The 13,984-nt window shown below is 36.7% G+C and overlaps 2 protein-coding genes and 1 long non-coding RNA gene across 3 annotated transcripts; 1 reads left to right on the forward strand and 2 right to left on the reverse strand.

Annotated features, from left to right (window-relative positions):
• The first annotated feature begins 5,549 nt into the window (after positions 1-5,549).
• LOC133029235 (uncharacterized) lies at positions 5,550-6,180 on the forward strand. Its single transcript, XR_009683385.1, has 2 exons — positions 5,550-5,826; positions 5,924-6,180. It is a non-coding gene; the product is annotated as an uncharacterized LOC133029235 (long non-coding RNA).
• A 1,312-nt stretch (positions 6,181-7,492) lies between these two features.
• Positions 7,493-7,931, reverse strand: LOC133029236 (uncharacterized). Its single transcript, XM_061101715.1, has 2 exons — positions 7,808-7,931; positions 7,493-7,730 (listed from the first exon to the last, which is right to left on the reverse strand). The coding sequence occupies exons 1-2, from the start codon at positions 7,889-7,891 to the stop codon at positions 7,509-7,511; spliced, it is 306 nt and encodes a 101-aa protein (XP_060957698.1). The 5' UTR covers positions 7,892-7,931; the 3' UTR covers positions 7,493-7,508.
• Positions 7,932-9,610: 1,679 nt separating this feature from the next.
• Positions 9,611-12,937, reverse strand: LOC133039755 (uncharacterized). The gene is made up of 4 exons (XM_061118699.1): positions 12,398-12,937; positions 10,690-10,798; positions 10,541-10,595; positions 9,611-10,414 (listed from the first exon to the last, which is right to left on the reverse strand). The coding sequence occupies exons 2-4, from the start codon at positions 10,785-10,787 to the stop codon at positions 9,611-9,613; spliced, it is 957 nt and encodes a 318-aa protein (XP_060974682.1). The 5' UTR covers positions 10,788-10,798; positions 12,398-12,937.
• Positions 12,938-13,984: the final 1,047 nt, after the last annotated feature.

A 13,984-nucleotide genomic window follows, 5' to 3' on the forward strand; every position in this document is an offset into this window, starting at 1 on the left:
GTCTTTTCAAAAATTAAAAAATAATAATTAATAGAAACTAGTACGGCTAAAGATGGGGTGATATGACACCAATACAAACCTGATTTTGTCAATGCATTGAAAACCGTTACTTCAACATACCCAACCAACTAATAAATTTTCCTTAGAAGACGTAATTTGAACCAACCTATTGACCGGTTTTGTTATGGTTTGGTTCAGTTTGTACGTGTAAGAAATTAGTACAATTTGTGAGAGAAAAAGTTGTTATTAGTTTGTATTTGAATTCTAATGTCCAATAATCAGTTGACATGTGTAGGATGTATTACCTTTTTTAATAAAATAAAAAATACTTATTTAAATATACAAACCTTTGAAGTCAATATGAATGAAAATAATGTGTGTCATTTAAATATACATTTTGAATTTTCACTGGGTTAATATCAAAGAAACTTAATGTTAATAGAATCTCAAACAGTACATATGATGTGACATATAACTATGTAAAACTCAGCTAAGTACGTTTTTACAATAAAATAATAATTTCAACACTTAAAGTAAACAACAAATCCTTCAAAACCCTAAAAAACAATTTTAAATAAATGAGGAAGACCTTTTTTGTATTTTAAAATAATAAACATTTTAATAATATTTTCCCATCAATCCATATACGGTCAAATCAGTAGGTTGTACATGAGGAAGCAATTTGACCTAAGACTGTAAAAAACGCTGACATTCGCCTCCCGCATATCTTTTCTTCAAGAGTCTGGCGCACCGTTGTGTCAAATATAATAACACTCATTCCTCGGTCGCCTTGTGCACTCGGGAGGTTAAGGTTCGGTAGGATGACATATTTGGGTGGCCGTTTTGGAAGTAGTTCCCGCCACCCTAGTCCACCCATCCCAAACCTTCGTCAACATTTACTGAATACACATGTACCACATACATAAAATTTTTAAGAAACAATTTGTAATAATATAATATTGAAATAAATAGACATAAAGAGTTGAGTTATTACCAAAATTTGTTATGAGATGATTTATTGAATTGCTGAAATTCCCTTGATGCACCTACAACACACGGTTGCAGTGCATACCAATCCTTCTGTTTGCACATCTTCACTTTGGTGCAACAACAATACATAATTTATTTTTTTAATATATTATACACACGTCTACATATAGGGAGTGAGTTCTGTAGGGTAGAAAACACTACGAAATTGTGAAGGAGTAAGGAGAGGTAGAGGGGTATATATAGTACTTGTGGATGTGATTGTTGAGTGTAGTCTTGACAAAAATTTTAAAATAATAATTAATAATATAACCCTAGGTACGGCTACAAATAACCTAAAGCTATTTATTTGACTTTTTCAATCCCTTGAAAAACGTAGTATCAACAAACCCAACCCCCTACTAACTTTTCCTTGGAAGACGTAATTGGAACCAATATGCATGCTCGGTGACAACATTGAATTGGTTCACTGTGCTAAACAAAAATTATGTATTTAAATAAGGTAAATGTTGCTCCCATTGTTATCACATGTAGCAACAAATATCCTAATATTATGTCCAATTAAACATGTGTGGCCAAATGAATAAGAAATTAAATTAGGATGTTTACTAATAATGAAAACTCAATATTTATTTAAATACGATTTTAATATTTCATTAAAATATTATTCGTCGGAGTAAATGTTGCAATATTTTTTGTAAGATTACATTAACGTATCAATCGTTGGAATCAAGATTACAATCAGTGGCGGAACCAGCCCTTAGTCTTAGTAGGGGCCTAAGTATGTTGATTTTTTTTAGCATAAGGATAAAGATTTTTTGTTCTTTTGTAGGACAAATATGAAGAATTTAGTACATTGAGAGCATAGGGTAAATTTATAGTATACCCCTTAAGGGGTTGTATTTGTTTTAGCATTCAGGACAACTTTTAGTCAACTATTTTTCCATAATTGCGTACATTACAATTATTGAAAATTTTTAGAAAATTTCGAATAGTAAATAGTGTAAAAAATAAGGTTTAAATATTTAGTTGAATATACGACTGTTTTTTCTTATACGTGTGGTAAATAACTATTTGAGCTTTATTTTCGGTACTGTAAACTATTACAAATTTTTTGAAAATTTTATATATGGTCCTAAATAAGTACATCGTATGCGATTATGAAAAAAAAAAAAGACCAAAAATTTTTGGGTGATTCTACAATGCACCCCCTTAAAAGGGGTGCAGTAATGCACCCTTACCTATTTCGACATTGAGAAAAAATTTAAAGTGTAATTTTTTTTCATATTCATATTCGTTTACGTTATAGTTAATTAAGATATTCTATAAAATTGTGACAAATTCGGAATAATTTACAATATAGAAAGTAGTGTTCAAACAATCTATTTCACACGCTTATAAAATAAAATAGTCACGTGTGCAACAAAATTGATACAATTCTAAACAAAATTGTTTTAGTATAAAAGCATAAATAATCATTGGCCCATTTATGAGCTTTTGAGTTTTGAAATAGTCAATTTTCTATCAAGAAATATATATTTAAAAAAAAGCAATTAATATAGATATACATTTAAAAATCAAAATGTGAGGAGGGGCCATGGCCCCAGCAACATAGTACCGCCATTGATTACAATAATTTTTTGAATACTATATAAATATAGATATTTAATAACAAAACTGTATAATGTTATGAATACAATAGTACTTTAAGACAAGAAGTGACTCTAGTAATAAAATCAGGAGAATAGTGAATCCGGTACGCTTCATGATGAACTGAGTACACACTCAGCCCAAACAACCTAAATTCATAGTGCGACTTCTGCCATACTGCATCGGTGTCACTATGTACAACCCTAGGTCGAACTTCATTTGGTGAGTTCGTTAGAAGAGGAGTGACTCCGGTACCCAACAGCAAACTTCACTACATACTGTGTCACCGCGCATGTAAACACCGCGAGTGACAACGTCAGTACTACGAATGGTTGACTGTCGCGTCGTACAACCCTAGCTCGAACTAGATTCAGTGAGTTTTTTAGGAGGATAGTGACTCCGGTACACCAAAGCTAACTTGACTACATACTGTGAGTCGCATTAACCAAAAAACACCGCCTGTAGCAGTGTGAGTGCTACGAAAGGTTGACTGCCGCTCATTAGAACCCTAGCCCGAGAGGACGTTCAGTGAGTTGATCCTAAGGATAGTGACTCTGCTACACCAATGCTAACCTGAGTACTTACTGTGACTCGCATTAACCAGAAAACACCCCAGTAACAGTGTGAGTGCTACGAAAGGTTGACTGCCGCTCATTAGAACCCTAGCCCGAGAGGACGTTCAGTGAGTTGATCCTGAGGATAGTGACTCTGCTACACCCCAGTAACAGTGTGAGTGCTACGAAAGGTTGACTGCCGCTCATTAGAACCCTAGCCCGAGAGGACGTTCAGTGAGTTGATCCTGAGGATAGTGACTCTGCTACACCAATGCTAACCTGAGTACTTACTGTGACTCGCATTAACCAGAAAACACCCCAGTAACAGTGTGAGTGCTACGAAAGGTTGATCGCCGCTCATTAGAACCCTAGCCCGAGAGGACGTTCAGTGAGTTGATCCTGAGGATAGTGACTCTGCTACACCCCAGTAACAGTGTGAGTGCTACGAAAGGTTGACTGCCGCTCATTAGAACCCTAGCCCGAGAGGACGTTCAGTGAGTTGATCCTGAGGATAGTGACTCTGCTACACCAAAGCTAACCCGAGTACTTACCGTGACTCGCATTAACCGAGAAAACACCCCAAATAACGAGTGTGAGTGCTACGAAAGGTTGGATCGCCGCTCATTAGAACCCTAGCCCGAGAGGACGTTCAGTGAGTTCCTCCCGAGGATAGTGACTCTGCTACACCAATGCTAACCTGAGTACTTACTGTGACTCGCATTAACCAGAAAACACCCCAGTAACAGTGTGAGTGCTACGAAAGGTTGACTGCCGCTCATTAGAACCCTAGCCCGAGAGGACGTTCAGTGAGTTGATCCTGAGGATAGTGACTCTGCTACACCAATGCTAACCTGAGTACTTACTGTGACTCGCATTAACCAGAAAACACCCCAGTAACAGTGTGAGTGCTACGAAAGGTTGACTGCCGCTCATTAGAACCCTAGCCCGAGAGGACGTTCAGTGAGTTGATCCGGAGGATAGTGACTCCGCTACACCAATGCTAACATGACTACTTACTGTGACTCGCATTAACCAGAAAACACCCCAGTAACAGTGTGAGTGCTACGAAAGGTTGGATCGCCGCTCATTAGAACCCTAGCCCGAGAGGACGTTCAGTGAGTTGATCCTGAGGATAGTGACTCTGCTACACCAAAGCTAACCTCAGTACTTACTGTGACTCGCATTAACCAGAAAACACCCCAGTAACAGTGTGAGTGCTACGAAAGGTTGACTGCCGCTCATTAGAACCCTAGCCCGAGAGGACGTTCAGTGAGTTGATTAGGAGGATAGTGACTCTGCTACACCAAAGCTAACTTGACTACATACTGTGAGTCGCATTAACTAAAAAACACCGCCTGTAGCAGTGTGCGTGCTGTGAAAGGTTGACTGCCGCTCATTAGAACCCTAGCCCGAGAGGACGTTCAGTGAGTTGATCCTGAGGATAGTGACTCTGCTACACCAATGCTAACCTGAGTACTTACTGTGACTCGCATTAACCTGTGTGTCAGAGATGCGATAGTAACAGGATGTTCATTGTTACCATAACGAACCCCCCGTGAAGAATTGTAAATTTGTAAAAAATATTCCAACATGTAATTTTCGGCTTCATGACAGAGATACTGATAGTAACAGGATGTTCACTGTAGACAACACTATTTTTTTTATATGTAATAATTATATAATATTAAAAAAAACTAAATAATTATAAAGAAATATTAATCAAGACTTTTATAAATGTATTTGTTTGTATTTTTATATCCTTAAGTGTGATAATAATATATTCGGGTGTTTGCAGTGTCGGTAGTGTAGTTTTTAACCCTTATTTTTTAACCAATCCATACATGCGGTTTTTCCAATTTCTCAAACCGCAGTCGCACCGCGAAACTAAAAATCGCAGAACTCGCACTGCGGAAAATGGTGCGATGCGGTACTGTTTTTTCGATTTGGACTATTACCAATAATTAAACTATCACAAATACAACAAAACTTGAGTAACAATTGTGAAAAATTAAATTTCAATCAACGTAAATTAAAATATTTAATGTTTACTAATATTGGCATCCCTACTAATATTATTTAATGGATTTAACAAATATTTAGTAATGTAATATGGGACGTACACTGTTCACTTGATGGACCTTGTCAATTCACACAACACTAAAATATTATTTTAAAAGAAAGGACCGGTTGAGACATGACATGATACGCTTCCCAACGAAACAATCAGCCATGCCCTATTATGTTGTACGAATTAGGTTTTGAAATTGGGGTTTATTTTGGCACCAAGATTGATAATGTTAGAAAACTTTTTAAAAAAATTCATTTTCCCACCACTAACTCATTTGGAACGTACCTATATATAAACAGGTGCCCCCTTTACTTGTGAGTGACACACATTATCTCCACCATAGTTAGAAAAAAAAAAAAAAATTTGTACACCTCACTCAGAAATTATAGTACATCGCACATGGTGGCTGGTGGTGGAGAAGACTCATGCGGGTTCGATGGGGGTGGTCCGCCTTGGAGAAATTCACTTCAGGGACACCCCCATTGCTACTGTGGTGATCTAGCTTATGTTTGGACTTCTAGTAGTAGAGCAAATCCTGGTCGTCGATTCTTCGGATGTCCACACTATGTAAGAGTTTTGTCTTTTTAGATTCAAAAGTACTTCTCATTTATGTTTTACGTACTTAGGCGGCCATGATAAACTAATAGGGTTATTTTCAACTCAGGAGAACGATGAAAGTCGAGGATGTGATTACTTTTGTTGGATCGATAAATCACATGGTAAGAGAAGTACAGATGCTACACCTGGATTGCGAAACCAAATCAAGATTTTCGAAGAAGATAAGAAACGCAATGAGAATGTTATTAGAAAATTAATTTTTATCATTTTTATTTGCCTTCTCATCATTGTCCAACTTATATTGCGTTGAAGATATGGGTTGTCCCAAAATGCAAATGTTTTGTATGTCTTATGTTCTCAAAACTTGTTTAACTTAATTGTGTAGAACTTAATAGAACCGTGTGGATGATGACGAAAATTTCATTTGGTATGAAGTACCCACAACGTTCTCAAAATTTTATGTTTTCTACATTTCTAATTTCTGTAGCAAATTTCGTCAATGGGTTCAATGTGAAGTTGCAAAATTATATATTATTCACATCTTCGTATTTGTTATGTGAAGTAGCGCAATGAGAATGTTCTATATTCCATATTTTTCCTCATTACTATGTTATGAAAAACCATATTTAAGGGGGCTATTGTTTATTTACATTTGGTTAGAGTAATGGTACATTTGGTTAGAGTAATGGGAGTTGATATGGTATGGTTTCAATCTTTTTTTTTTTAAATGTTCTCAAAACTCAGTTTAAAGTTGAATGACTACAAAGATTTGGTAACTAACATCAAACAATTAACAAGTGACCTTTGTCGTTATTTGTAATGTCATAGTACATGTGTTTTGAAAATACCGTTTAAGGAAAAATCGGTTTAAAGTTTAATGACTACAAAGATTTGGTAAGATTAGGCAAGTAACATGATTTCCTTCAAATAATTAAGAAGAAGTCACCTCTTCACCAAAAAAACAAATAAAGAAAATTAAGAAGTCACCTTTGTTTTCTGGTTAAATAATTTCTGTGAAGTACAGTCAACTACTTTGAAGTATGGGTACATTGTAAGAGTTGTTATGGTATGAGTACAAAGATTTGCTAAGTATGGTTTAATATATTGTCAAAACTAAAATAAACACAAGTCATCAACATAATAACCAGTTCCAAACGTGAACTAATAAAAACAGATGTCTAAATCCAAATGCTCCGAAATCCAAACTAAACAACACACAAATAACACAACCTATGCTCCCAAATCCAAACTACACAACACACTAATAACACGACCTATTAATAACACAACCTATTAATAACACAAGTGTTTTTCACACACTATTCACCATATGAAATCTTAGTCTTGGTAGGCGAAGCCTAGGGGAGGCTCTTGACGGGGGAAACATGTTTGCATTGCGAGACTTCGCCGTGCCGAACCGAGGATCGCGTGGAGACTTTGACGGACTACGCAAAGGGGCCGAGGACGATGCAAATGAGCTGCCTTGTGCAGCCCTACGATCTTCAACCACTTTGGTACGAATTTCATTTTGTTCATCAGTTATGATCCTCGCAGCGATTTCCAAACGTGCCTCAACCGGTGACGTGCCACAATACAGAAACAAAAACAAAAACTTAGAAAATGTAATTAACTCTAATCAACTTCACAGTAAAACACCGAATAAAATTGAAATTACACAACGTTAATCTCAATCAAACTTGCGTAGTACATTCTGAAATATTTAAAAAGTGGTATACCTCATCAACTACTTCTTCCTCATTGGCCACAGCGTCCATGTACTTCATGACGTATACTCCGCAATCTCGGTCATTGTCTTGTTGAGGAAGCCCGCGATCTTTCCTGTCAATTCTGAAATCCACGAAAGTCACATTCTTCGACCTATTCTCCTCAAACAAAAGGTCCAACGTCGACAACTGCAAAGGTATACAATTAGTTAGAGTCAATGAAGAATGAGTTATTCACATCAAACAATGAAACTTTGCAAGTTTACCATTTCTTTCGTAGCCTCCACACGATACTTCTCATTCATTGCGGTGTGTAGGGAGTCCATAAATGAGACAACCTTCGACTTCATATTTACTTCGGCACCAAACCAATGTGGTGCACCTTCTAGAGTCAACACCGCACAAACATCTACAATTTAATAGAGGAACAATAAAGTCAAAAATAAATTGAAATTACAGACCATATAGATATTCGACACTACAATGACCAATATGCATCGCTAACATATCTCACTTTTCAAAATTACAATTAAGAACGACCATGTGTATATGATGAAGTACCTTGACGCATTTTTCGAAGTTGTCTTCGTAAAACAGTTTTGACCACTCCTGGTCTTTCGCAATCCTCTTCACATTAAACGAACCGAGAGTTTTTTGCTTTGCAAAAGCATTGTTCATCTTCTCAAGTAACGTAAATTACAACCAAACCGAATTACAAAATTTAAAATAAGCCGTACAAAGCAAAGCAATGACCGAGATGCGAGTTGGCATGTACCAAACACGAGGTTGGTCAGGTAATCGACTATCACGTTCGTACTTGTTCATTAGTATAGAAAAACGATCAATGATACGCAACAAAATGAAATATGATTTACACATGTACAATAAATGATACATATTTAGTTAATACTTTGACACTTACGGATCCCTCAACTTCTCGCAACGGTCGCAACGATGCCATGCACCTCCTATCCACTTCAAACTTTCGAAATTTCGCAAGCACATATACGATTCAATTGTAATCAATGTAATCTGTTATTAAAAATTTCTACAAGTATATCATAATGAGAAATACGAAAATAACATTTACTTACCCGGATCTAACGTGTTGCTAAAAATAAACTTGTAAAACCCATATTGGTTACGGGGGATCGCTTCCTTCGTCTTGAATGGCCCGACAACAGTTCTGCCCGACTCAATGAATTGCTCGTACGCCTTATCGTTGAAGTCATCCTCAATTAAAGGCACATTCTCCGACTGTGACTTCTTTGATTTGACGGGGGCTTTGCCTTTATTCCAGAAAGATGCCACTTCGAGTATATCAAAGTCCTCATCGTCGAAGGTCTTATGTGCGGCACCTTCATCTTCAACGGATTTTGTAACGAGATAGTGAAGGCGTACTTACGGAATCCACCACATTTTCGTCGGATAGACCAACAACATTAGTCTTCGAACGGACGGGGGACTTCAACGGGGACTCCTCCACGGCTCGGCTGCACTCCGCCTTCTTCCCCGTTTCCGCAAACGGCATCGTCCTCCAACTCTCGGTCAATACCACCTACACCTTCTCCTTTGTCCATAAATTTCAAAGAAAATGATCTCAATCGAGACTTTAACTCATTCGAGATGTACTCCTTCAACTCGTTGATAGAGCTGACAAAGTGGTCACTGCTCTTTCTTCCTTCCGAGTCCGAGTAGTAGTTGGGCAGTATTACGGGATTCGAAGTGAGCGTTATCTGTTAAACATAAAAAATTTAATTTTTCAAACCCAAAATAATTAATATCAACTGAAATCACTTTACCACATTGTAACCAAAATTCGATGTACCTTGTCGCTGTTGGGACCCCCATTGTCTTTCACAAATTTGTAAGCGGACTTACATTGTTTACTACCCCAAAAATCAACGGGGAGCACTGTTCGGTCGACATATCCAAAGTTCCACTCCACGTGAGTCAAGTACACCAACTGTCACAAACAAACAATGTATTGGTAATACATTCGACTAATAAATGACAATATTATATTATAAACTGAATAAACACATTTACATAATTGAAAGATAACAAAATCAATGTACCTGGAGGAATAAGGTGCGACGAGATACATTCTTCGTCGCCTTATTTCGGAATCTGAAAATTGAGTTCATCAGATACCTGAACCCCGCAGTCGCCCAGTTCTTGTGGCGAATGTCCCTGGTAACCCTAAGGGAGTGCAAGTACCCCGAAGTGATATCGACCCCCGTTTTCGGCGCAAGGACTGTCCCTATGACCACCAAAGAAAATTTAATGAGAAATAGGCTGTCTGCCTCAACGCACTCCAACAAAGATTTCTCCAACATTGTCAAGGACACGGTGTACTCGACAACGTTCAATATCTCCTCCAGATATCGAGTGTCACTATCACCCTCGGTGACTACAGGATCCCCTCCGTCGTCCACCCCCATAACATCTCCGAACATCGCGGCAGATAAGTGAATTTTCCTCCCATACAAATCCAGTATGCTAGTGGTTGGGTCAACATGTTTGATTAACCAACTCACTAGTCGGGTGTCAACGTATGGTGCATCCTCTCTGATGAATGATCCAAATCCAGCATTTTGGATCACATCTTTCTGCTCCAGGTTCAGGTTCTTGCAAATCCTCATTAAACGGTTGAAGGAGCATCGACCGTACACAGATGCTTCTTCACTATCAGGAGCACCCTCTTCCTCATCCACCTCCACTTTCTTCCCCTTGGCATCAGCTGCCTTTGGTTTCCTCCCCCTTGTTTGCACGGCCTTCTTAGCGGGATTAGGGTTAGGGTCATAGCTTCTCCACTCAGACTTCTCCTCGTCGGTGAAACCTTTATATTGCACTTTTAATTTGTCGGTAGCCTGTAATATGAGGCAAACTTACATCAACTACAGAGTACATGGAAAGAATCGTAAAGTACGTCAAACAACCCTACGTCAATTACAGACAATTGATATAAAAAAATTAAGTAACAGTCGACATCAAACCTCTTTCTCAGTTAATCCCTTCTCAGCTGCTCGAAGGGCTTTGTAGTTCGCATTGCTACATATGGACATAATTTCAATCAAATATATAATAAAATAAATGTTAACCATCAATCACACGAGTAAACAACTATCCATCATTCAAAACTTACAAGAAATTTCTCCAACCAACCGCATTATCGTTCGGCTCGGGGGTGACATCCTTCTTTACGGGTTCATTTCCCCCTTTCCTTTTGCGTTTCCCAGCCATGTATGATGAACCTAACCAAATTAAAGATAAACAAATTTAAACTATAAGGACTACATATTTCAACAAATACACTACATAAAAAAAAAAAATTGACCAAAAGACAATGAAAATCGTGCATTGTAATCACCCAAAATCACATCAAATCAACTTAACCATTCGGCATTGGAAAAATTCAGATTTCAAACACACATTTCATGCTTCTTCCATGTTACACATTAAAGTACATTAAAATGATGTGAAACTCTTTTCAACTAAATGATTTCCACAACCAAAACAATGAACAAAACAAACCTTAACTACTAACTCCCATAACTAAAAAGTGGTACAAACGAGTTGGTACAATCCGTGAGAACCAAGAACATAAAGCACACACATGAATAGACAAAATTCCCCCAAACTTAACCAATCTGGGTACCTTGTACCTCTTAATTCATAATGAACAGAGTACAAAACCAGTTGGAAAACATTTAATATCAGAATTAACAAAACAATGCTTCACTACTAACTGTCGTAACCAATTTCAATAACTTCTCCAATAATTCATATACACAAAAAATCCAAACTGCCATAGTTTTTATCAATACTGTATCTCATTAACTCATGAATCTTGTGTCTAAACCATCCAATTTTTCAAAACAAATTCATAACAATAGTCAAATCTAAACTACAACTTCTAATTAAAGTACAACAATCACTCACAACAGATAACAAAAAACATCACATTTGGTAAGTAACAATCTGAACTAAAAAATTTAATACCATAGTTTCTTTACCTAACTAACCATTCCATTGTTTTCCTTACTTTCAAAAATTTTTTTTCGGTCAATATAGGGCAGCCCACGGTAAAACATTTGGGTAAAAAAAATACACACCAAAATGACCATACACGTGAATCCAAAACACTTTCACAATAAAATTACCAAATTACCAATCAAAATTGATTTTCAAAAATAATTATTTTCCACCAACACTATACATACCAATGTTTACATTGCTTTTCTTTCTTCCATTACATTATTTTCTTAAAATTGTTTCACTGTATTAGGATTGTTAATCCTTCTGTTCATGATTCAAGAATCATGGCAGTGACAATGGTGAAAACAGAGAACGAAATCCAATCTTCAATAACTGAATATATTCACTATTATTGCATATATCCAGAGTACAATAGAAGAGTAATTTATATATTCATTACACACCATAACCAAACAAAATTAAATCCAACAGACTATACTCGAAAGGAATTCCTCCTACCGATAGAGAGATTGAGCGGAGATTGGGCAAGGGAAATAGTGCCAACAAGTTTTGCTATGCTTTCGGATGAAACCCTAAATATGACTTTGGTTTTTAATTGGGCTTCTGGTAGTGGGCTATGATTATATAGGAGATTAATTGATAATAGAATATTCCCAATACATCTTCAAACAAGTTTCGTACAATAGAACACAAAAACAAAATAAAATGCACATACACGGTTGAAGAACAACACTTCTCTTTACAAAAGTTTAAATCTTTCTTTAACAATGTTAGACAATTTTTCACATCCCCAAACTAAAGAACGAACAAACATGCAAAAGAAGAATAAAGTTTGTACATTCGGAGAAACTTACTTGTACACCGAGGTCGGAGACGGAGAACCAGAAAACGAAGTACAGTAACTCCGAACGTACTGCAGTTTCCTCCCCCAAATTTGAAAATAATTTTAATCACTACAAGAAAATGTGAAGAACAAGAAGAAGGAACTGTGAAGAAGAAGAAGAAGGAAATGTGAAGAAGAAGAAGAAGAACAAGGAAATGTGAAGAAGAAGAAGAAGAAGAAGAAGAAGAAGAAAAAGAACGAAATCTGAAGAAGTGTGAAGAAGAACCAAATGTGCCCTAAATACCCCACGAACCCACTATTTAGTGACTTTTCAAAATTGCTAACTGTCACCCGTACATCAAACGTCACACCTCACACGTCAATCGCCAATCGGTGTCAGTTTTTCAAAAATTAATTAATTTAAAATACAAAAAACCAACCGGTTACCATTTTTCCCCCCCTAAATACCCCTACTTTAACCCCAGCCATTAGATCATGCCCCAATTTAATCCAACGGCTACAGTACAATCACGGATTGTATTCCCTGTTTTGGCATAACGGGACCAAATCCTGTCCCTATATATGTATACTATTATTTATATTGTGTTTTATAATCTTCTCTTCATCTTCTTTTTTATACTTATGTGCATATTTTGTCTAGAGTTGTAACATTATTTTATCAATATTATTGTTCTTGTATTTTTCATTTTGAGTTATATTTTGACATTGGTCTTTCTATTGAAGCACCTATAAATTTCCAACACTTATTGCTATCTTACACAAGTAAGAGATATGGAATCTTTTTTTTCTACTTATTAGCGGTCGATAATTGGCTCGTGATCAGCATTGTAGCTTGAGTAGGGCTGAACATCGGGCGGGTTGATCGGGTTTCGGGTTTATGGGTTTTGGGTTCGCAGTTTTCAGGTTCAAAAAATTGTACCCGGACCCGACCCGTGAAATAGTTCGGGTTCGCGGGTTTTGGGTTTGCGGGTTTGCGGGTTCGGGTTGACCCAACTCATTAATTTTTTTTTAAAAAAAAAATCAAATTTTATGTGGGTTTTTCTATATATTAAATTAAGCATATAAGTTATAAACTTATAACACTATAATCTATATTCGTTAGATTAAAATAAAATAAAAAATGCATTAATTTCAAATCTAAAATACAAAAGTCAAGTTCCAAACTACACATAATATATTATATTGTTATTTTTAATATATTATCTATGTAATAAAAATAAAATGATTAGATTTTAGGGTTTTTTTTATTTTTAATATATTATATATGTAATAAAAATAAAAAATAAATAAAAAGTGACCGGGTTGGCGGGCGGGTTCGGGTTCAACCCGAAACCTGGTGACCATAAAAAACCAACCCGCGAACACCCCGAAAGTGTACCGGGTTGAACCCGACCCGCCCGAACAAAACAGATTTTTTAAAATTTTCAAGTTAACTGGGTTAGGTCCGGGCGGGTTGGTCGGGTTTGGGTCAAACCCGGTCAATATGTTCAGCCCTAAGCGTGAGTCATAATTTGGGTCCTCCTGAAATGGGTGCCAACCTGATGGTTCATCATCTTCATCACTTCCAGCTGGTGGACACGCATCATAACCAAAATAA

The sequence above is a fragment of the Cannabis sativa genome, chromosome 7, assembly GCF_029168945.1.
Source record: "Cannabis sativa cultivar Pink pepper isolate KNU-18-1 chromosome 7, ASM2916894v1, whole genome shotgun sequence".
Taxonomy (NCBI): Eukaryota; Viridiplantae; Streptophyta; class Magnoliopsida; order Rosales; family Cannabaceae; genus Cannabis; species Cannabis sativa.